The 25,338-nt window shown below is 33.5% G+C and overlaps 1 protein-coding gene across 2 annotated transcripts in view; it reads left to right on the top strand.

The window, feature by feature from the left end:
• Nucleotides 1–3,912: 3,912 nt before the first annotated feature.
• LOC149548255 (uncharacterized) overlaps nucleotides 3,913–25,338 on the top strand; it is a 39,768-nt gene continuing 18,342 nt past the window's right edge. The window contains exons 1-3 of one of the 2 annotated variants that reach the window (XM_089792316.1): nucleotides 4,053–4,198; nucleotides 4,333–4,528; nucleotides 4,632–5,130. In XM_089792316.1, the coding sequence (XP_089648442.1) occupies nucleotides 4,376–4,528; nucleotides 4,632–5,130 (652 nt within the window). In that variant the 5' untranslated portion in view covers nucleotides 4,053–4,198; nucleotides 4,333–4,375. Of the gene's footprint in view, nucleotides 4,529–4,621; nucleotides 5,131–25,338 lie in introns of both variants that reach the window. The other variant, XM_089792317.1, reaches the window with a different exon arrangement.

Raw genomic sequence — 25,338 nt, 5'->3', positions numbered from 1 at the left:
TAGAGAAGAAAATTGTTGTTTAGGTAAGCTCTCTATTCCATGGTATTACTTATCTTTCTGAATCTATTTTTATATCTATTATCTACTTTGTATTCAATATTCTACAAAGTATTATATATTATTTTGAATCCTTATCTACTGTTGCTCTTTGAAATTGATGACTATTAATGAATTCATTTAAGATGTACAAAAGACCATAAACTTGAAGCTTTTTAGCATCAAACCCTCCAAACAATTCTCTGCAACTTAATTCATATCTGCCCTTTGGGAGTTGAACCCACAATGTGTTGGACAATTAAATTCTCCCAATCGAAAAAATGTTGATAGTTATGCACATATATTCGTTGATCCACTACTATAAAAATATAAATGTTTGAGCTAGGGCTACAGATTGACCTCGTGACCTCTCAAAACCATAAAATGTAAAAAACTGAGGAAACAATGTTTTTCTTTGGTATGCAAATTTCAATCCTATCTTTAATTGATTGACTGGCATAAATGGAATGTCTTACTGCCTTTTTCTTGCTATGTATTTGGATCAATGGCCAAATCACACTTGCATTTCTCGATCTACAATGTCTTGAAAAGTGCTTCACAGTTCTTCTGCAATGTATTATTTTAGGAAATGTTATTAATTGAGTTATCTTAATCTTGAAATAAATGTATTTCTTGTTTGATTTTTTGCTTGACCAAGCATGTTCTAATTTTTTGATCCAATAATTGATTGTTCTTAATATTACCACTTTTATATAAATTAATTCTTTTTACTATTGTATTGTACGTTGTTTGTTCTTACAATAAAGTGAGAGTTCAAAGTTTACCAGAAATGATCCCTTCCATTGCAATATATATTAATATATTTCCAAGTGTATTCTTTTCCTTGATTGATTTTTTATATTCATGTTCGATCCCACTATATATACTGTGACCTCTTTAATATGGGGTGCGATATCTTTGGTTACACCTAGATTTTGTTATCTCACCACCTCGGTCTCTAACTTTGAAATATGACCTGCCTTTTAGCTATCTCAAATAGTTGCTTCTTCTAGAAAATATATCTCTTCTTTAATGTGACCTGCTATCTCATGTGATGATATGGTGGCCTTAGAAAGAAAACTAGCTGCCAATTTAAGAAGAGATTGTTGTTGTTGTTCATCCAAGCTTTTTAACTAGAAGGATCAATATCCTCTATTTTAGTTTCAATTAGGTATAGAAATTTACTTTTCTTTATTAATATTTTATTTTATATTTTAATATCATTATTATATAATAATGCTATTATACAATATTATTAATAATGAGTATTTATTAAGGAAGGGAACATCACATTTGCCTCCATCTTGGTATTAGCATGTTATTACCCCAAACCTTATAACCATAGAAAACTACTAGTATAACAAACAACTTGGATAATGTCTTCTTAGAATTCCAATACAATAACTTGGTCAATTTGCATATATTTTGAAATAAGTATAATGGTTGTCTCCTTACTTGTATAATCTTAGCTCTACATGTCTCCCAAAAAAGGTTGCTATGAAAGTCGAGGGCTAGGTCTTCTAATAAATTTACACTTGTAATGAGCTTTGATCATAATCAAACTTGATATACTTCTTTTCTCTTCTCAAAGTAAACTCATGACTCTGTTTTTTTCAATATTCAAGGAATTGGATTCTAGAGCTCTCAAGCATTCTTGAAGACCCTCAATTTTTTTAGTTAATAGAGTGGGTTTGTTAGCATATAACATTAACTTTATCATGGAGGTGGCTAAATTCACACCCTTATTACATGATTTGAAATCCGATCATCTAATTTGTCTATGTAGAGCCAAAAAAATTGAACAACAACAAACATCCTTGTTTGACTCAAGTGTCACTCCCAAAACTCTTTGGAGCCCATCCTTGCTTCTAATTTTGGCTTGAAGCTACTCACATAAACTATAGATTATTTTCATGTATTTATTTGGAACTCTTGAATTCTTCCTTTTTATGCTGTAACTTACTTCTAAGATAAATGAACAAATAAATTTTAATAATATCCATGAGACCAAACAACCTCAAAGACCAAGAGCACACTATTTGGATTTCTCTCTATATAAAATCTTTTAGGCACTCCAAAAATAAGTACTATTTAGTTTAGATGCCCTCTTATAAAATAGAGGTAGGAATGTAGAGTTATGGGACTTAAAAAATGAGAACATGCTTTTTGGTTTGTTAGCACCCTCATGATCCTTTATGGATGTGTAAATTGGTGCAATAACATGTTATATCAGAAAGGGAGGCAAGTAGAAAGAATTCAAAAATATTTAATCATCAACAATCTCAAAATTGAAAATGTTGTTTCATATGAGATCTTATTGGCAGAAATAGGCACCTTTGCTCTAGAAGCATTGACTATGGTTCGATTTTTGAGTTACCTAAAGAAAACTCAAAATACGAACAAACATCGTTAGTCTAAGATGATCATGGAGGAAAGGTTGGATAGAAGAAATAACACGTGGATGAAACAAAATGATAAATGGATGAAAAATGAGATGTTAATATACAAGATTTCCATTTACAAATGAAAGAATAAAAAAATTTGTGAGGGAAAAATTTAGGAGTATCATTTGGTCAAAATGAACTATATCAAAGAATTTAATCCCATAGAAGACTTTGAAAGAAAATTATAAATAATGAATAACTCAAAACTCAACTAGAACTCGTTAAAATATACCTAAAGAAAAATGAAAAAGAATATATATACTTATTTAGCAAAACTAAAAATAGTAAAGAAATAATAATATCTATTATAGAAGCCCCAACATACAATGACATCCATTCTAACTATTTTAGACAAGTGGCACATAATGGCTTAGTATTTGCCTTTAATAGTATTAGTTTTAGTTTTGATATAAATTTAGTTGTAATTTTATTATATATTTATTATATGTATCAAATATATTAATGTGTACTTTCATAATTTTATATATAATTGATTTTGTACAATCATGTAGTTGTGGCAAATTGTTCAAATTAAGAAACATCAATTTTTGTAACCAACACATTAATTCACATAAGATTCACACATTATAATACATAAGAAATAAGTTGAATACTAATTTTAATACTTTGACAATATATTATTAAATATAATAATTGAAACAATACTTTTTGTATACTATGCTACAAAATTTGAAAAAAAATGTATTCACTTTTATTTTATAATATATTATTTTTGAAATTTTATAATATAATATCAAAATTTAAATAATGATAATTGAAAGAACTATTTATTAAATATTAGTAGTGGATGAATGAAATAAATACAATATAAAACATTTAATAATTGGTATTAAAATTTTTAATATAATAAAATATTATAAATCTTTCAAACAAAAGTTGAAGAATTTGTAATAAATAATTAAAGTAAATGATTAAAATATTAAAAAAAAATAAATTTCAATGTATTTCTTTATAATCAAGCAAACTATCTATAATAGTTCTAGAAAATAAGAAATATAAATAATTGATTATATTATTATACTATATAGTTTTCTATTCTAAAATCCATATACAATAATTGAAGTGTTCAAAAATCACTTTGAACAAAATAAATAACAAATGTTATTTTAGACTTCCTACAAATTCAATCCATTCATCCAATTAAAAACTAGAAAATTAATATATATATAAATTGTAAAGTTAAAAAATTGACATGTATTTCTTCATAAACTTAATATTTATAGGAAAATATAGAATGAAATGAATTTTTATTGGTAAAATAGAAATAAATTAATAACAAGTGAATGTGAGTAAGACACAATAATACTTAGCCTACGTACTAAAAAAACAATTTAAATACTACAACAAAACTAACAATAAAAATTGAAGTTAGCGAATTGTTTGTTTTTTGAATTGACACGGTAAATTACCTGCTTCAACCAAAAGAACATTACTGAAATCTCCCATTCATTCATTTCACTCTAAAACTTCTCAAAAATCTATGCAACAGCGAAATAACTCTGCCAGGAATCGAACAAGTCAAAAGTATGCAAGACAAGAATATTTGTTTGGGAGAAGGTAAGAGCACGTTGACGGGATATCTTCGCTCAATGCAAGAAAACAGCGAGTCTTGAAGCCCGCCCCATAGGTTCTTTCGGTCATCCTCTGTGCTCACGATATCTGTTCTCTCTACGACAAGCAATAATTTTTTTACCACCGTATGTTTATGTCGCGTTGACATTCATTCGTTCGCAATTTGTAGAATTGACAAGTTCGTATCTGCATAGAAGGAATTGGCAGGAAAATGCAATTTCTAAGAGGTTTTCTTAAAAGTAGGAAAATGTATTCGCAGATGATTTTATTGATTCCATAGTTCCTCGATTGGGCTGAAATCGATGGGGATATTGAAAATTTCCCTACGCGGGGGTGTGGCACTGCGTTTTTTATATGTTATTGTTATTATATTAGTGGCTGGATCGGCGGTTGTGGCGGGGTCAAGCACTCGACGCTTGGCTGATGGACACAATAGCAGCAATCCCCTCTCTAAGGTAAAACAAAATTTCCCATTTTTATACTGGTCTTTCTCCGTCTTTGTGTTTTTAGGGTTTTGAATCGCTGTATTCTTTAACCTCATACTGCAGCCGGGCGCAGGGGCATGGGCAGGAGCAGGGGGAGGGAGGTAAGCACGCGGTTGCTAACGTTCCCAATGAAAGAAAGGATGCCAACAATGCAAGTGTGACTACTCCCCCTAAAAATACAGCTACCGCAAACGCTAGTCCAAAGGGTAACGATACATCATCAAGCGGAGAGAAAATTCCGGAGGGATCTAAGAATGGAACGAATGTAGTCCCAGAAAAAAGTCAGGGTGCCCATAATGGCACTACTCCACCGGTGAATGCTAAACCTTCAAGCAAGGAAACCCCCGATAATGGAACGCGCTCTTCCCCACCAGATAAAGATGTTGCACCGATTAAGAAGAAAGATGACTCAGTTCCAGATCCAGAAAAGGACAAAACTCCACTCAAAGCAGGCGAGGGTAAGGATAAGGATCACGGCAAGAACTCGTTGTATCCGCCAGGCTGTGATGCATCTCATAGCTGTTCGGTTGAAAAACAAAAGCTGGTCGCTTGTCTTCGGGCTGCTGGAAATGGTTAGTGGTCCTTGGATTCGCTGACGAGTAATCAAAAGACATTTTTATTAGCCGAACCTCAAACTAATTCTCCTTGTTTTTGTGAATCTTTCTCTTCTCAAACTGCAGTTTTTACCACTATTTTATAAACAGAAAACTTTTTTCAAAGTAAAATTGCCATATCCAGGGTAAACTTGACTTATTTTTTCGGTTTGATTACTAAATGAGAGAAAAGTCTATTTGAACAAAAAATCCTGGAGAACTGTTCTGTTACACCATGGTTCCAGGTAGATGCTCACTGTTAAAAGTAAAACTCTCAGAAAACTGTTCTTTTACAACATGTCTCATATAGCTGTTTACTGTTTTTTTTTTCAAAGATTCTGGTGGTCCCAGGTAATTTCTCTGTAAGCATAATGTATAATTTGGACTCTTCTCTTGAAATACTGGAATAGCTAAAAAATAGAGTCAAAGGTGTGAAAACACTTCCAACACTGCTCTTGGAGGAGAGAAAATGTGCCGAATAAGTTTAATTTTACAGTAACAGGAAGAACAAGACATAGAATCGTAACATAGTGATATACACAAGACAATGACCTTTCAAGCAAAAATCTCACAGTACAGAGCATAGACCAATATCGCAGCAACAAATAATTAATCGGAATACAATAGTCAGGGAAATGTCATCACAGGACTATCACCAACATGTGAAGCTGAAGTTATTTTAGCACATTAATGGTCGTGCAAAATACACTATGATATTTTACCAAGGCACTCAATAAACAGGCAAAATTCAAACCATAAAAGCTGATTGTGATTTACCAAAATCACGGGCCAAAGCAACGACATTGAAGTGGTGCCATATTTAGCCCAAATTTCTATGGCACACTCCATGAGTTGCTTAATAGATTAGATATAGCTGATGCCTACACCTTGTGATGACTTGTTTTAAATTATATTAGTTTTTCTCTTAAAATAGGGGCTCCATTTGGCATATTAAAATCCATTCAAAGATGTTTCATGATGTGTTGAAGACTATCTTAGTGTTGGTCAAGATTCTAATGTTAACCCCCTCTTACGTCTTCTTATGTGTCAGAATCTATCTCACACAATTCTCATCTTTCAACATCAAAAGACGTTTTATACATCATGATGACACCAGATTCTTTTACAACTTCTGACACACATTACAAGATAGACAACATGAGGCAAATGATACCTTAAAGTGGTGATGTCCTTTTAATTGTGTGAGGGCAAAATAATAAACATATGTGGATCATTAGGATGCAAGGCGAGACACCTCTCCCGGCAAAACCAATTGTAGATGGAGAGGGGGGACTCAAGTTATGCAGCTACTATCTAATAACTATTTGCTTTGTGTCTGCATGTTTCATTTTGCTTCCCTTTTACTTTCCTTTTGGATCCAACCTTCAAATTTAGGAATACAAAAGGATTGTAATCCAGTAATTACTTAAACAATGCATAAAATAATCTTGGGCCCTGAAATAACTTGAATGGCTGCATTGGACTGTTCTGCTATAACTGTGATCACTGTTTCTATTTGCCTTTGTTTTTTGTGTTTTGGTGTCATATCTTCAGCATGAAATAATACACACACACACAAACATGTGTGTGTGTGTGTGTGTGTTGTTAATTTTAGTGATCGGATATAAATGACAGAATATCTAAATTGATAAAATGTAAGAACGCAAGAACACAATAAGTACCCTGGGAAACCTCCCTCTTGGAGGAAAAATCCAGCATTCAAATTATTTATTTATTGTTGCCTTTTCCAGTTAAAGTTACAGACCTTAATACAATCGAACATCTCAGATTTGCTTGAGATCCTCGACTAATGAAGCAAATCTGAAACTCATTCGCCAAGTAGTTCAGACCACCATAATCAACTTGAACATAGATTACTGTGGTCATATATATATATTCAAACTATTTATTTATTATTGCCTTTTCCAGTTAAAGTTACAGATAGACAACATGAGGCCAATGGTACCTTAAAGTGGGGATGTCCTTTTAATTTTGTGAGGGCAAAATAATAAACATATGTGGATCATTAGGATGCAAGGTGAGACACCTCTCCCGACAAAACCAATTGTAGATGGAGAGGGGGGACTCAAGTTATGCAGCTACTATCTAATAACTACTCGCCTTGTGGCTGCATGTTTCATTTCGCTTCCCCTTTTACTTTCCTTCTAGATCCAACCTTCAAATTTAGGAATACAAAAGGATTGCAAACTAGTAATTACTTAAACAATGCATAAAATAATCATGGGCCCTGGAAAACTTGAATGGCTGCATTGGACTGTTCTGCTATAACTGTGATCACTGTTGCTTTTTGCCTTTGTTATTTGTGTTTTTGTGTTTTTTGTATGTATGTGTGTGTGAATGCGTTGTTAATTTTAGTGATCAGATATAGATGACAGAATATCTAAATTGACAAAATGTAAGAACACAAGAACACAACAAGTACCCTGGGAAACCTCCCTCTTGGAGGAAAAGCCCAGCATTCAAATTATTTATTTATTATTGCCTTTTCCAGTTAAAGTTACAGACCTTAATACAGTCGAACTTCTCAGATTTGCTGAAGATCCTCAATTAATGAAGCAAATCTGAAACTCATTTGCCAAGTAGTGCAGACCAGCATAATCAACATGAACATAGATGACTGTCATATATATATATATTCAAATTATTTTTTTATTATTGCCTTTTCCGGTTAAAGTTACAGACCTTAATTAAAAAAAATGGTTCTGCTACGAAAAGCAGCAGACTGGGTGAAAAAGCAGGAAGCTCACTTGTTGAAAACAAAATATGCTCACCATTCCCTTTTCTCCACAACAAACAGCTTTGATATCCTAAACAGTCTCCTTTCTGAAGATACAGATCTTAAATGCGAAGATGCTCGAAACTCTAATTTAGAAAATGGCAGGAATACATCATCAGCAAAAACAAAAAAGATATAGGCCAGGGCAAATTGTATATTTAGAGCAGAGGGTTCCCGATCTGAGGAAAGCAGATCTTGAAGAAATCCAAAGCTCTGATAAAAACACCAAGCGAAATCCGTTCCAGAGGCCTGGTAAGGAGAATCCATCATTAAATAACAAGAATCACAAGTGTACCTTCCAATCGCTGGTCAGATCGCATAATATTAAAAGCAAAGAAGCCAACAAGGTGAAAAGTAAACTGAGCTGCGATCTAGAAAAATCAGAGGGATGGTTTCAGGTAAGAAATCAAAATGTGTCAAAAATTAGGTAAATAGGAAGGCAAGATTAATGTAGATCTGATTCATCAACCAGTTAGTATAGGACTTACTAAGGACAAACGTATTGGCAAGCAAGAAGCGGTTTTTGCCTGTACCAAATATGCACTTAACTCTAGCTCTCTCTTGATGCCGAAATCTTATATTTCATCCTCAATAGATCAAAGCATTAACCGTGGCTTGATTAAGCCTTAAAAAATATCTATAGCAAATAGCATACCTATCGGTGCTAAGAAATCCATAGCTTATTCAAGCATGATCCCTAATCCTATCAATCTTAACTTCCTTACCAATTGCCTTCAAGCATATATCCCTCCTCATAAGAAATTAATTGGTAATTATCCCATTCACAATGATTCAAGCGACATTCAGTCACAATTTACCTGCAATTCAAGCAAAAATCCATCCAAATCAGAGCAAAACTCTTATAAAGACATCTTAATTATCAGTAATGAAGATACTGAAAACAGACGGAAGGATTGTCAAGAATTTGGTGTATTTGAATTTTGGAATGGTTAAAGGATTATTGCAAGGAGCAGGTAAGTATCTCTGTGTATTCAAATTATTTGTTGTATTTACATTGTCAAATTTTAGAAATTAGAAATGAACTGATCGATGCATCATATATACTCTATAAAGGATATTCGTTAAAATTTATAACATGAGAACCTAACTTCAGCGATCAAAGTTTAGAAAAAATTGAAGTTCCCATATGGTATGAATGCAAAAGTATTCCACCTGAATTAGACCATTGTCAGATCCTATATAAAATAGGTCTAGATCTAGGTAATCTGATAGGAATAGATAATAACCTTAACAAATCTAACAATATCAGCTTTCTCATTAATACAGAGCCTGGGTGTAAGGAAACTTAAACCAAAAAGATCATCACTAATAGATCCAATTATAATCTTACTGCTAATAGACACGTTGGAGAAATAAAAAATATCATTGTTATCAACTCTAATAGAACATCGGAACAGATAGAAAGAACTAAAAACCTTAAAAATACTCTAAATAAAACATACAGACTAAGTAAGGGGTCGAATAATGAGAAAACTAATGAACCAGAGAAAAAGAGGGGTAGATACATATATAACAAACCAGCGTCCGGATCGAAACACTGCAGAAGGAAAATTTGTGGTATCAGATGACCAAAATAAACATGTAGAAGGAATTTCTCTGCAAATCAGCATGACAGAACTGGGGGATCTGGAGAACTGGAAAGAGAGTGAGCACAATAAGATCAAGGATGATATTGTCAACTGAATAAGCGTCCGTAATCAGTGTAATCTATGTCAGGGTAATAAGAACCTTCTTTACAACTTAAACTCCAGTCTGAAAAGTTTTCAGAAATTATCACATGATTTGCTTCTAACCCAGAATGATATATATGATCAAATATCATTAGGATATTCAGCTCATAAGAAACATCTTATTCAAAATCAAGTTCCAGTACATGAAGAAAAAAGTCGAAAGAATTTAATATAATATGAAATTTTTTTTTTAATAAATAAGTTTTAATATACATAAAGTAACAACAAAAAAATTCTAAAATTAAAAAATTTAACAAAAAGTCTAATAGACACTACTACATATTGCTTCTTAGTTCTGTCAAACAAATCTCTATAACATGAAATAAATCAACTGCAGATTTGAGGACAGAGCATTAGATGATAATCATGATGAGGAGACACAAAACTCAGAAAACCCTGCAGATTTTCTGAAGGATTGTGGAAAATACAATTGAGATCTAAGTGATGGTTTTTCAGAAACATACAAAGTTTTAACTAACCAATACTCAGACATAACTCTGGCTAACAACAATGCACAATTAACAAATGAGAAAATGTCCAGACAAGAAATCAGAAAGGAAAATAGAAACACTAATGAAGAACTGTTGGAAGATCATAGTCTAGAAGTTGTGGATTTGGATTCAACAAGCAAGGTTCAACAAGTAGAGCATACACCAGGTCTCAGTAAAGATTGCCAATATCTATTATCAAATATCCCTTCAGCCACATCAGAGCATTGGAGCAACGTCACTATCCGGAAAAGAGCCAAGAAAAGAACACTAAAATTTTGGCAAACACCAAATAATGGCAAGGATCCCTTTGAAGATGTAGATCATGAAGCGAAACAGAGAAAGGAATATAAGAATAATAATGAAAACCTCTACATTCCAGTAGAAGTTGAGTCTAAAGTAAATAAAATAAGATTAACATAATCAAATGATCAAGAAAACTTTAAAGCAGCAACACCAGAAAAAGGGTATGAACTTGAAAACAGTCAAACTTGGGAAGAATTTGGAGTTCTAGATGCCCTTGAGTAGGACGTAGAAGATGATAAGAACTTTGAAGAGGAAAGTCAACAAACAGAAGGAATTACATCAGATACCCTTGAAACAGACATTGGAGAACAGATAGTCCAAGAATTGAAAGATGAAAAAGAAAGAATAGGGGAAGAACTATCCCCATCAATTAAGGAAAATATTCAAGGGAACACAAATAATCTAGGTATTTCAATGAATCAGAGAGGTCTTAAGGTCCTAAATTGTGACTAACAGAAGATGAAGCGAGGAAGAAAGTCTCAAAGAATTAAGAAATGCAAGATGGCAAGCAAAAAATCAGAAAAAGATCAATGAGGTTCTGAATATAGGGAAGGGGAAGTTCCTTCCCACGGAGCAACAAGGATCACAACATGGAACACTGGGGCTCTAAATGTCATTAGTAAAAAGCGCTTACTAAAGCACAATTTAACCTTATTTGAATTTGAATTAAACTAATCCAAGAGCCCAAACTAAATAAAGAATGAGCTAAATTGGAAAAGAAATTAAGAAATTGGAAAACAAATTTAATAGAGTCAAATGGTGCCTCAGGAGGAATCGGGATTATATGGAACCCAAGAAAAATTGAATTCAGTAAATTAATTTCAACGAGAAACTGGATGGGAGGAAAAATTAAGAGCTTTAGACACAATATCCAGTTAACACTCATCAATGTCTATGGACCTACACAAACAATAGACAAAAAAGAATTATGGATGGAAATTAGCAGATTCATAGAAGATAACCCAAGGGAGAACTTCCTACGAGGAGGGGATTTAAATACAATTTTAAGCATGGAGGAAAAATATGAGGGATCTCAAATTGTTTCTCAAGCAATTATAGACTTTAGGGAGTGGTTGGATAACCCAAGGGAGAACTTTCTACTAGGAGGGGATTTTAATGCAATTTTAAGCATGGAGGAAAATTATGAGGGATCTCAGATTGTTTCTCAAGCAACTATAGACTTTAGGGAGTGGTTGGAAACTAATAACTTTATGGATATTGCTACCGACAATGGTTTTTTTACTTGGACCAATAGAAGATTAGGTTTTTTGCAACATAGCAGAAAGATAAGATAGATTCTTATTTAAAGGTGACCTCAACATGTTGGATTTTAACTTTTCCAGCTCATATTCTACCCCACGCATGTTCAGATCATTATGTAGTTAGACTAGAATTTTTGGACTTAGTTAAACCTTCCAGAAACCCTTTCAAATGTAAAAAATGTGGGTTTTAGACGATAAATTCATGGAGAACAAAAATGGTGGAATGAGTTGTCATTCTAAGGTTCCAAAATGTATTGTTTTGTGTCAAAACTAAAAAGGCTCAAAGAAAACATTCTAAAATGGAATAATATACATTTTAAAAGAAAAACTAGACAACGAAGAAGAACTTAAGAAACTAAATGAAGAAATAATAAGATATGGCATGGATAACGACACATATTTAAAAGACAGAACTATTAGGAAAACATGAAAACATATTAGCTAAAGAAGAAATATTTTGGAAACAAAAATCAAGAGAGACATAGTTATTAGAAGGGGATTGAAATACTAAATTCTTCCATAATAGCACACTAAATAACCTAAATATCAATAGAATTGCTAAAATAGAAATACTTAGGGAATTATCGAAGAAGAACCAAAAAGAATAGTTGAAATATTGGTAGAATACTATAAAAATGTTCTTAATAATTATGAGAGTTCTAATGGGACAACACAAAAGAAGATGCTTGGTATTATCCCTAAAATCATCATGAATGAAGACAATAAAATGCTAAATAAACCTTTTACAATGGATGAAGTTAAAACAACCCTATTTAAAATGAATCCGGATAAATCACTAGGCCCAGATGGTTTTAAGGTCTTCTTCTTTAAAAAATGTTGGGATATAATCGGCAAGGATTTATGGAAGGCAATAGAAGCAACAAGAAATGCTGGTTCATTGTTAGCAGAAATCAATCATACTTTCCTAACTCTCATTCCCAAAAAAATGGATTATGAAGAACCAAGTCATTTTAGACGTATGGTGCTTTGTAATACCATCTATAAAATCTTATCAAAAGCTTTGGCACTCGGATTAAAAAGAGTTCTTCCCAAACTCATATTGGAAGAGCAGACAGGTTTTGTTCTTGGAAGATCAATTCTATGTTAAGACTAGAGCCCAAAAATCAATGAAAATAACTAGTAATAGGAAAGAGACAAAACTGAAACAAAGAACACTAGAAATATCTTAGGAAAACCCTTCTAGAATGAAGGGAAAAACCCAACCACACAACAAAAATATTATTTATTGATAATGAAATGTTCAAGTGTACAATATCATTCGCTTGATGCAAATATGTAACAATAAGAGAAACTCTTCACATTATAACCAAAGGTCTATTGAGATTCCCACAACTCCTATAATTAATAATAACTCTTCAAATTATCATGCCTCAATGCATGTGAATGACACATGTCATTACATTTAATATTATAATTTAAACATAAGTGTTCTTTTCAACTGATGGTAATAATAATGGTAATAACGTCCTTATTTCCAGAGATAAAGATCTCTACGCAGCTACCACATTCAACACTCCCTCTTAGCCAGAGAGAGATCTTTAGCTAAATAATCACACAAGACTGCAACCAAAATGTCAATAATAAAATCTCATCCCATATATCCTATAAGATTTATGAAAACCTGTAACAATCACTCATATTCATGGAATCACTCAACATGAAAACCTGTAACAAATACTCATATTCATGGAATCACTCAACATGAAAACTTGTAACAATTTCTCATATTCATGGAATCACTCAACATGAAATGATTTGTAAGACCCATAGCTAAGCCTTTAATTACAGACTCTCTCAATGTGAACTATCATGGAATCTTTCAACATGACATTCAACTCCCATCATGAAATCTCTCAACGTGATGACATCATGGACTCTCTCAACATGATGTTCACTATCGCATAGTGAAAGAGTTATTATAGCTGATCTAACAATCTCATTTATTTACACAAGAATAGAAATATGCATAAAAACAAGACTTAGTTCCATTTAAGTCTCAAAATTTTCAAATACCATAAACATTACAAGCATATATATGAATGAAGGTGATTGCATACGCTCCTCTTAATAATGAAGCCTCCCTTTGAAGCTAAAACATCTCTCTCTAAATCATTGCTTTTCTTGTTGCATCCAGTTATTTAAAAATCATAAAAACTTATCTTTATGATAATAAAATATCATCCCTCGCAACACACTGATGAGCAGCTTGATACAAATGCGACAATCAGTGCAGATGATTCACCCCATACAAAACAACAATTCGAACATGAATAAAGATAACACAGAGAAAAACGATGACTTTATGTGTTGGCCTCTCACAAAAGAGACACTATATGATCGTTTCCATATTTCTTTGATATTTGACCACCATTGGGCTTCCAATATAATGCCTCTCATCTGGCGATGATATTGAGATCATATTGACCATTACTTGGTCACTGGAATTGCTGGGCTAGCACGCACATTAAGAAAAAAACTAATGTTGAGGTATGAAAAGAATTAGTGTTACACCTTATGAAATCAATACTGAACAAAAATGCAAATGGCCGAAGATAACTTTGATAAAGACAACTCTAAAGTACAATCACCTCCCACATTATGAAATCAAACTGAACAAAAATGCAAATGCCCGAAGATAACTTTGATAAAGACAACTCTAAAGTACAATCGCTCCCCACATCATGTAGTGAGCACGATCATCACCGCTGATGAAGCACCCAAAAAAGAAATGACAGAGAAAACACCAATTCTAAAACAGAGTCAAGATGCCTCTATGCTGCCAAATTTATGACAATGCCCACGACCTTTTGAATATAAAGAACACAAGGAAAAATGTATATCTCTAACTCTTATGGAAGTGCAATCTCAATATGAACTCCTGGACAATACGTAATCCCAAAACTTAACATCAACCAAGAAAAAAACAGGAATCTGAAAGACTGCCACAGCCAGGATGATAATATCAAAATGTATATGATGTCATTTCAGCAATACTCAATCTAGTATCTGTATATCATGCTTCACTGAAATCACCCATACAAAAAAGCAATAACATATGAACTCCCAAGAATTGATGAATAGAAAATATTAAAAGACGTTGATTGCCAAGAGAGGGAATAGAGAAAACACTTGGCAATAATGAAGAGGAGCCATTGCTGACAAAAAAAGAGAAAATCCAAAGACGCAAAAGAAGTCTCGACAAAAGGGACATGAAGAACACTAAACAACAAGACATATGAAAAGCTATTGTTATGAATAGTGAAAATTTTAATCAAGCCAAGAGATCGAGGTATGCTCTAGGATTTTTAACTCTTCTAGAGTTTAAAAAAAAAAAAACTTGATTTCATTCGATGCCATTTTGAAACAACCAAAGATCTAGATAGAATTGACAATGACCAGAGTAGCGAGCGTGACACATAAAGAGGAATAATGGCAAATGAAAATAGTAAAGACTTAATAAAATAAGATTTCACAGAAACAAGCAAAAACCACCCCAAAGTAAATCCTTTGCCTGCGATTTGCATTCGAATATTCACAAATGCTAGCATTTCACTCGACCAGATATTGTTCTTGCTACAACGATCATTGCCTCTATCACTTGAAAAGCATTATGCTTAACGTATATGCACTTCCCACAATAATAAGAATGATTTCCATAATTTCACATGTTGCAGCCACATTTTGATTGTTGGTATCCAACTAGGCTCTAACACCATGTTAAAACTAGAGCCCAAAAATCAGTGAAGATAACCAATAATAAGAAAGAGACAAAAGTGAAATAGAGAACACTAGAAATATCTTGGGAAAACCCTTCTAGAATGAAGGGAAAAACCCAACGACACAACAAAAATATCATTTGTTGATAATGAAATGTTCAAGTGTACAATATCCTTTGCTTGATGCAAATATGTAACAATATGAGAGACTCTTCACATTATAACTGAAGGTCTCTTGAGATTCCCATAACTTCTATAATTAATTATAACTCCTCAAATATTCATGCCTCAATGCATGAGAATGACACATATCATTACATTTAATATTATAATTTAAACATAAGTGTTCTTTTCAACTGATGGAAATAATAATGGTAATGACGTCCTTATTTCCAAAGATAAAGATCTTTGTTGCAGCTACCATATTCAACATTCTAGATGGTATTATTATTATTCAAGAAACTATTCATTCAGCCCAATGCAATAAAGAAGCATGCATGCTCATGAAACTAAACATTCAAAAAGCTTACGATATGGTAGAATTGGAGATTTTTATGTAAGTCCCTATAAGCTTTTGGATTTTCACATTAATGGGTAAATCTCATCTTTACCTGTATTTCCACTCCTAAAATATTACTCCTAATAAATGGTACTTCGGAAGGCTTTTTTCAACATCTCAAGAGGAATTAGACAAGGAGATCCTATTTCATTCTTCATATTTATTATAATGGTGGAAGCTTTTGGAAGAGCTATAAAAAAATCTTAGGAAGAAGGAAAGGCTAAAGGAATAACAGTAACAGAGAACATCCCTAATATAATCCACCAGCAATTTGCAGATGACACAATCACCTAGAAAAAGTTCCTTAGAAGAAGCTTAAAACTTCAATCAAATTATTCAAGAGTTTATGGAAGCATTAGGGCAGAAGGTAAACGCTGAAAAATCTGAAATCTTTTTTATTAACACTATGCTAGCATTGCAATGTGATGGGATATAAGAAGGGCTCATTTCCATGCAAGTATTTAGGTTTTCAACTAGAAAAGAAAACTAGAAATCCTAAAGCCTAGGACCTGATTTTAGATAGAATTGATATTCATATAAATAATTGGAAAGGGAAGTGGTTAACCAAAGTAGGAAGAGCTACGAAAATCAAAGCTGTTCTCTCTGCCATACCCTCATATCAAATTTCTTGCCTTATTCTCCCTAAAGGTATTAATAAGAAATTTGAGAGCAAACATTTTTTCTTTGGAACAGTGCGAAGGAGAATAAGAAACCAACCTTAATCAAATGGGAAAACATATGCAGACCTAAAGAACTAGGAGATTAAGGAATAAAAAATTTAAGTTGGCAAAATGAAGCCTTTAGAACAAAGTTTATTTGGTGTATGTACCAAGAAAAAGATAGTAAATGGGCAAAAACCTTTTATCATAAATATTTGGGAGAAGATGAGCCTATCTCATTTTCTTTGGGTCAAAACCCCCTCGAAAGGGTCTTGTACATGGAACTTTATGTTAAAATGTCGACTGATCATTAGTAATAACATAACCTGGGACATTGGGAAAGGGGAGGAGGCTCTTTTTTGGTAAGATTCTTGGGATGGTCTTCCCTTTCCTAATATCTACAACTTAACAAGAAATATCAAAAAACACTCTAACACAACTTTGGGGGAAAACAAGTATCTAATTATAGACATATTAAAGTAGTGAATGGAGATCCAACATGGGAATGAAGATCCTTAGAAGAAAGCGGTCTCTCTCAGGCAGAAATAGAGGAGTTCACAAATTTTTTGAAACAAAGATTAGTCTCCTATAAAAATAGACATGATACATTAATATGGGCTCCTTCGAAAGATGGGAAATATAGTGCTAGAAAAGGCTATGAGATCTTAAACAACACTAACAATTGGGAGGAAACCTATATTCCCCTTAATCTATGTTGGGATCCAACATGCTTGCCCAAAGTAGGAATCTTTTTATGGGCTGCCATACAAAAGAGGATATTACTTGTGATAGATTCACAAAATTGGGTTTCGAAGGCCCATCAAGATGTATATTATGTAAAGACAACTTAGAGAATACAAAACATTTGTTATATCAATGTACTTACTCTACGAAATGTTGGGAGTGGCTTAGGCAAAAATTAAATTGGTTTGCTCCTTCTCACGAAAATTTAGAAAACCACCTAAAAAGTTGGCCTAATTACAATAAGAAAAAAGTATATAATTAATTATGGAATATTTTGCCATGTATTCTAATATGGGAAATATAGAAGGAAAGGAATAGGAGAATTTTCAATAATTTGAACATGGATATCCCTTCACTCCTTAATAGAGGCAAGCATACTAGAAGTGATGAACAATTATCTAAGAAAAATAGATCTAGAAGAAGGATCATTTTCAGAATGGGATGCGGAGATGAAGAAAAATTGGACTAATCTTGTCAACCCTCCATTATTATATACCAAGAAGAAGCTACAAACACGAAAGGAAATTAAGTGGGAACCATCTCCAATAGGATGGACAAAGCTCAACTTTGATGGAGCCTCGAAAGGGAATCCATGCAAGGTAGGAACAGGTTGTATCATACATGTAGATAATGGAGCATTAATTCCAAATTGGAAAACAGTTTTACCCCTTATAGACAAGTTCGAAGAAACCAGATTCCAACACATATATCGAGAGGGGAACAAAGCAATTGATCAATTAGCTAATAACAAAGTGATTGGTGAAGATATCAATTTAGTACCTTGATTCCCAGTTATATATCCTAATTCAAATTGATCATCTATGTTAAGAAAGGTATCTATGATAACAATTGTATTTAACTAATTAAATTATCCAAGCTACCTTTACAAAGACATATCATTGACCTTAATCACAAAGTATTCGAAATACAAGAACCCCTTCGACCCATAACATATATATTAATTTATCTCAATTCTAAGGATAAGGAGCAAAAAAGCCCAAGCCAAACTCAATTTACTAGCAACCCTAATTAAAGTTATCCTAAAAATTTCGCTAGACAATAACATAGTCATTGAATTAATCATTTAAGGGACCGAGGACAGTAAGATTTAATCATTAAACGATATAGCCTATTGCACATTCTAAGTTCGGGATATTAATAGGCATTAATTACTCATGAAACAAGCACAACATACCGCTCAATGATCTCAGCATTATCTAGATTCTAGATTATTCCAAGGGCTTCTAGAGTGCAACTATATTTAGACAAGTAATCCTTGTTTTCCCAAATTTCAACCTCTAGCATATCGGCCCAAAGCAGCGCTAGGTGTATTAAAGAAGTAGATCAGTGTGTTAGGATGGAGTTTGCTATCAATTTGTTTCATAATATGGAAGTTAGAACGATGGCTTTTTAGGGCTTTGTGAAGCCAGAACATTGGAATAGGCTCTTTAACCCTATAGATGACATGACCAGGGTAGCCATTATTAGAGTTTTAGGGGAGAATACCTTTAACTATGACTTTACCTGATGCACCAATAGCTCCATCCTAAGCATCTTCATATCATGCTTGGCTAATGACTAGATTGCTCATTGGGACATCATATAGTTATGCCACAATTTGTTTGATCCGACTTGGTTAGAAGGGCTGGAATAGGCAGTTCTTAGTATTGATAGGAATCTGAAAATCCCCTATGCTGAAGATTACATGTCTTAACCCCCTGGCAGATTCATTCATGCCATTGTGCCTAGGCATCACATTCTACACATTAGGGACCAGACTCGCTTCAACAAGGAATGACCAAAGATGAAATCGAGCATTGCATTTCTGCTTAGGTGGAGGGGCATTGTGGAAGATCAATGCATAGATTGGCTCCTTAATTACCTCATAATCTTCGACTCCTACATTGAGCCTGGTATTGACTTTTCTGATCTGAACAAGCTAGATTTCTCTCTGCCAAATTTCAAGAAATCCAGCCGGAAGAAAACGGCCTTCCTGTTGTCTCCATAAGCAAAGGTAATTGATATCAAAGAGATTTATGATCTCATTATGGTCTTTTGGAAAGTTGAAGATCAAACATAATAATCCTGGGCTGGATGTTTTTACTCGATATTATGTCATAGTATGGCTGCAGGTCCAGTTTTTGGTTCTTGTCCCCTTCTGGTAGGGCAAGAGTTTATCTAGGCTTCCTCTGTCGTTTTTGCTTCTTTCAGGCAAATTATATCTGACTGTATCTAAGTATGTGGGCTACCTTGTAGTTTCTTGGGTAAGATTTTGTTGTGGTGGGCCTTTTTGCGTCTTTATCTGATCTTATGTAAATATTCCGAGGACATCTAATAAAATATATCTGCTGTTGTTATCTGGTTCTTTTAGCTGGCATCTTCATTGTATAATTTTTTTTAGCATAGACTTATATGTATGCTGGCATCTTCATAGTATAAAATTTCTTATCTCTACTCTTATGGCTTACATAAGACGCTAGCCTTTTATGATATAGCAGTATTACAACGCTAGTAGTATACACATTGTACTCTTGGTATATAAATACAAACATAATATATACATATAGTATGTACTGCGTTGTCATGGTTTGGATCGTGAATTTATCTCATTTAAGAAAATTATAAAACTCTTACTCTGTTTTGTATTTCTCAAAGAGGCTTAATTTAACAAAAATTCTCATGGCTAAGCAGAAAAAGGCTGTATGAATGGGGATATGGAATTAGATTTAATATAACCGTATTCTAGATTTTCTCATCTAACAGAAAATCCCATCAAAAATCATAACAGCTCGGTTGTGACAATAGATCCAAATTAAGTTGTCAATTCAGAACTTTAGTAACCCTGCCTAAAATGATATAACTCATTTTTTTAAATGCACATTAGATTAAATCTTAATGATTAGAAAAGTTAATTATGTAAAATCTGACAGAAAGAACTATATATTAGTATTTTTCACTAAGGCATCATCAAGGTGATTAAACACAGTAAAATCTATCTACGATCGCATGTCCATCCAACCCTTTTAGATTAGAACACTATTATTAGTAAACTTAAGCAAGTAGAGTAGGAGTCCTGAATCTAGTAACATAATTAGAGTTTTCTATATCAAGATTAATCAAATCATAGCAATATGTTCATAGAAACTATGGATTATGATATATAGTAACTCTCCTTATAGGAATCCTATTGAAAAATTCCACTCCTGTTTTTAAAATCAATCTTTTATTAAATGTGGATCCATCTAATCATGTAGGATGATTCTATATCTTATTATCTCTTAAAACAATAGGGATTTAAAGAACGTCAGCTTCCTTTGGCATCAAGAGAGGAGACTGAGGCTCCTCGTCTTTAGTAGATTCTTCAGGCTCCAAGATAGGAAGCTCCAGCAAATCAGGGCTCAAGAGCCGATTAGTCTCCCATGCATTCAAATGATCTTCATGTATGTACTCTTCCATCCAATTGTCTCTAGATGCCGGTCGAACATGAAAATAAATAAGTAGGAAAGTAACATTCCTTCTCACAATAGGGAGCCATTTAATGAGTCAGGAAGTACCAAATGTTGATACCAATGGATAAAGGTGAATTAGATATTGACTATTTGAGGGTAGATCATAGTGACAAGATCGATAGATATTCATTCCATTCTGCATATTGGCAAAAACTTTATCAATAATTGCTAAATACTTGGCTTTAAAAAGCCGCTTGTAGAGTATATTCAGATTAGACTTGTTGGGTTTGGCCAGACCTCCCATGGCTATGAACATAGATGGAATATCACTAGGGACTCTATATCACTCAGAATTGTTAACGAATTCCTTGCCCAAAATTTGGTAGACAACTCTTAAGATCAGAAAATGAGCATTTAAGAGAACCACAAAGAGATGCGGGCTAGAGATGGGGTCATCAAAGGCCATCTGAGGAACCAATCCCTTTAATTATATCACAGTGTTCATGTTTGTAGTTCTGCAATTTCTAATTAAATCAATAGCAATATCAACCAGTAAAAGCAGGTCATTATGTTGATTTTTTGAGGATCCCTGCAAATGTATTAACATTGCCTCTTCAGTATATGTTTTCCAAGAGCAACGATCTCTCTCTTATATTGCGAACAACACATGTAGAAACATAACACATGGAGAAACATGTCCCTTCATGGGACATGTCTTTTCAATATTATATAATTAATATAACAATTAATTACACACACACACACACACACACACATCATCAGTTTAGTCTAATGGTTTATCCAACTAAAGCTACCAAATTAACACTCCCTCTTAGCTAGGGAGGATAAACACAATATATTGCCTCAAAGTGAATCAAGAATGGCAAGTTTTAAGAATATCTTTGATCAGAAGATATCCACCATTTAGATATCATCTCATGATATCAAGAGTAACAACCGCCTGAATGTCAAGTTGCATGAGATTCACCAAGTTCTCAAAAATGTTCACAGGGTATGCTCATAGTTATCTTCAATGATACTTACCATAGGAATGACCATGGTCTGTTTAAGGAACTTAATCCACCATGCAAGATATAATCTATAATGATCTGTTTGAGCCATCATAAGATGTCTATTACAATAGAAGGCCATGGTCTATTTAAGGAACTTAATCCACCATGCAAGTTACCATCTATCATGGTATGTTTTAGACATTATGTCTATTATAATATAAGGCCATGGTCTATATAAGGAACTTAATCCGCCATGCAAGTTATCATCTGTCACCATCTGTCTTAGACATCATAAGATGTCCAGCATAATAGAAGATTAAGTTATTGAAAAATTGTCACCTTACATTAACTGTTACGAGTGATAATCATTCGGAAGTTGTCACTTCCTCATGATGTACACAAGGGGTGGGCCTATAAAATTATAAAATCATACACAAGGACTTTCAAACTCCCTTTAAATATCAATATTTTGAGCTCCTCATCCAGTGATGCTTTTGACGAAGTGTCAAGACTCCCTCTGAATCTGATATCAATCCTCTTTGGCCGGCAAGAACATCCTCATAAAAGATCGAGGCAAATAGCTCTTATAGTACATATAGAAATACAAATAAGAATGTTAGCATTAATTATGATTTTAGTAATTTTAACTCATGACTCTAAATCAGATTTATTGTAAGAAATGATGATCAATTCATAATACACTTTAACAATTAACACGTAAAGCGCAATTTCACCCCTTAACCATGTGACACTTAAGGACGGGGAATTTTCATGGCAAAGGGTGCGGGACACTAATTTACAAGTAGGCTTCCTCAGAGCATTGAGATTGTATGTTTGTAGTTTGTACCCAACTTGGGATTTTCCCCACAAGTTATTGGAAATACATATCCTTACTGATCTTGGAACTTTCCTATTTGTGAGGTTTTAGGTTTCGATTTTGGTAAAGTATCCCAAAAATATACCTTCACCACTCTTTGGTTCAAACTACCCTTGATATTTGTCTCATTTAATGTAAAATTTGCTTCCAAACACTTTGAAGTAACTCGTTGAAGGTGAGTGCCCAAACCATAGTTCATAGGGTGTACCATTTTACTCCATCTCTCCCATATTGATGTTAGCTTATTCTCTTAAAGATTGTAACAAGAGATTGACTAATATCCTTAATTAGGATTGCATATAGATTTTCAATGCAAGCTTGAAAATCACTGTAATATATATAACCTCTTAGCATACACTTTAATATGTTTATATATACAACTCAATTATATGTTAATATTTATTCAATTTAAAAGTTAAGGTTCAGAGGGTTACATGGCTGATGCCATGAATTATAAGATATAAATATAAATTGACAGTTAAATTTTCACATACCTTGGTTATGTTTATGTTTATGTTTCGCGAGAATGGGATAATAAGCCTTTGCAAGTACTATCCCTCACACGATTCCCTTTTTGCTGGCAGTATTGTATTTTACTTTTGTATTATGAGAGATTGTTCTTATTATAAACTCTGCTTTGTTTCATACCTGCCTATGTACTTACATACCACTTATGTTTTGGTGGCATCCGTGTCACCTTCTACTATCAAACTCACCCTTTAATAAAATTTATTCCATGTCATCTTTGCTGCTAAAACCTTGGTGCCAACACAAGTGAACAGGCTTGGTTGATTGGTGAATTTGTAACATATATGTATTATCAAGTCCACAGGCCTGTGAAGGAGACTACCAGCAAACCATAATGTTCTAGCTCTAAATTTTCTTTCTTACTAATGCTACTCGCATCTTCAACATTGATTGCTTTCCACTCCTAAATCAACAGGAAAAGCAATCGAGTTCTCTATAGCGGTGACTTAAAGACACATTGTCTTTAAATATGAATAATGTGACTTTGGTAAGCTAGAGTTTTCCAAGAATCTCGTTATTGACCAGTGATCCCGCAGTGTAGCTTTTCTCTAGATCGTCTAGTCAACAAGCCTTCAGTCAAAGTAAATCCATGCTACGCAAAATGCACGGCCTTGCTTTGGTTCTTTGCCCCATGTCAGACAGGACTCCCTGACTTGTGCATTTTATATTTCTTCATACATCACGCTTTTCTTGCATTGGGTTTTACGCAAAAAGATGGACAAAAGAAAAGTATGGCCACGCTGGTGTTGATGGTAGCAATTGTGCAGGTGATGAGAGGAATTGAAGGAGTTGGCAGATTTGTAGGAGTTGATGCACCAACAGAGTATATAGATGTGTTTGACTCTCCTGGAATCCCCTTTTACTAAAGAAATGGAGACATCCACAACTTTCCCACAACCAACAAACACTACCACGCAATCACCTTAATATACCTCCATCGATGATTAGTACATTATGCTCTTATGGTCATCTATTTTTCGTGTGCTGGTTTACTGTATTCTGCCAAATACTAATCGTCGCTCTTTCCCATATGTTTTATGGTGGTATATTCCCCACTTTTCTCCATGGCTCATTGATGCATTTGCAGCCTGCTCTGATACCATGTTGATTTTCTAAGGATTGTTGCGTATGTATTATCATTGCCTCTTCGGTATATGTTTTCCAAGAGCAGCGATCTCTCTCTTATATTGTGAAAAACACATGGAGAAACGTGTCCCATGGATATGTCTTTTTCAATATTATTTAATTAATATAACAATTAATTATTTAACTATATATATATATATCAGTCTAGTCTAATGGTTTATCCAACTGAAGCTACCAAATTAATATTACGATAATAGATAATCGTCTATTATTACTTAATGGTAATCTATTGTAAATATTTAGTTATCTGTAGCTTTTTTAGCTTTCTTTCAGCTAGATCTATCAAAAAGCTGATTAGTTGAGTCATTGATATTGTCAATAAAGAAAGGCTAATTAAGATTAAGGGTATGATTAGTTAAGTTGTTGAAAGAGACATGGTAGAGGAGATCCAACTCCTCATATCATGACCACTTGGAAAGGTATTAAAGGAAGAGAGTAGCTTATATTTGCAGCACTCAAAGAGCCTCTTTACAAGCCTGTAAGAGGGGGGTATCAACCTGCTCCAATACAAGGACACACATGCCTAAGGCAATAATCAGACACAGCACCAAGAATAATAGCAGGAATATAAAGATCGAATCAGGCACAGCAGATTCAAATATATACTATGGTCTTTAGTATGAGTTCCTTGTATATGACATGACAAGTGCCATTTATGTCAGCACAACATTGACTGATGATGCATTGTTGTTATGACTGCTAGCATAGCATAACAAATATTGTCTATATTTGCTCATTGACGATTAGGATATGCTGTCGATAACTGATTATCACATATACAAAACACAGGCACATTACATTATTGAATTCTTCATATGTTATTGATTCTCAACGTCAGCCATTGTAAAGAATCTAGGGAATTACAAGGAGG

The sequence above is a fragment of the Cupressus sempervirens genome, chromosome 7 (genome assembly GCF_028749045.1).
Source record: "Cupressus sempervirens isolate cs-2001-9-10 chromosome 7, ASM2874904v1, whole genome shotgun sequence".
NCBI lineage: Eukaryota > Viridiplantae > Streptophyta > Pinopsida > Cupressales > Cupressaceae > Cupressus > Cupressus sempervirens.
This window is presented reverse-complemented; position numbering and strand designations above follow the sequence as displayed.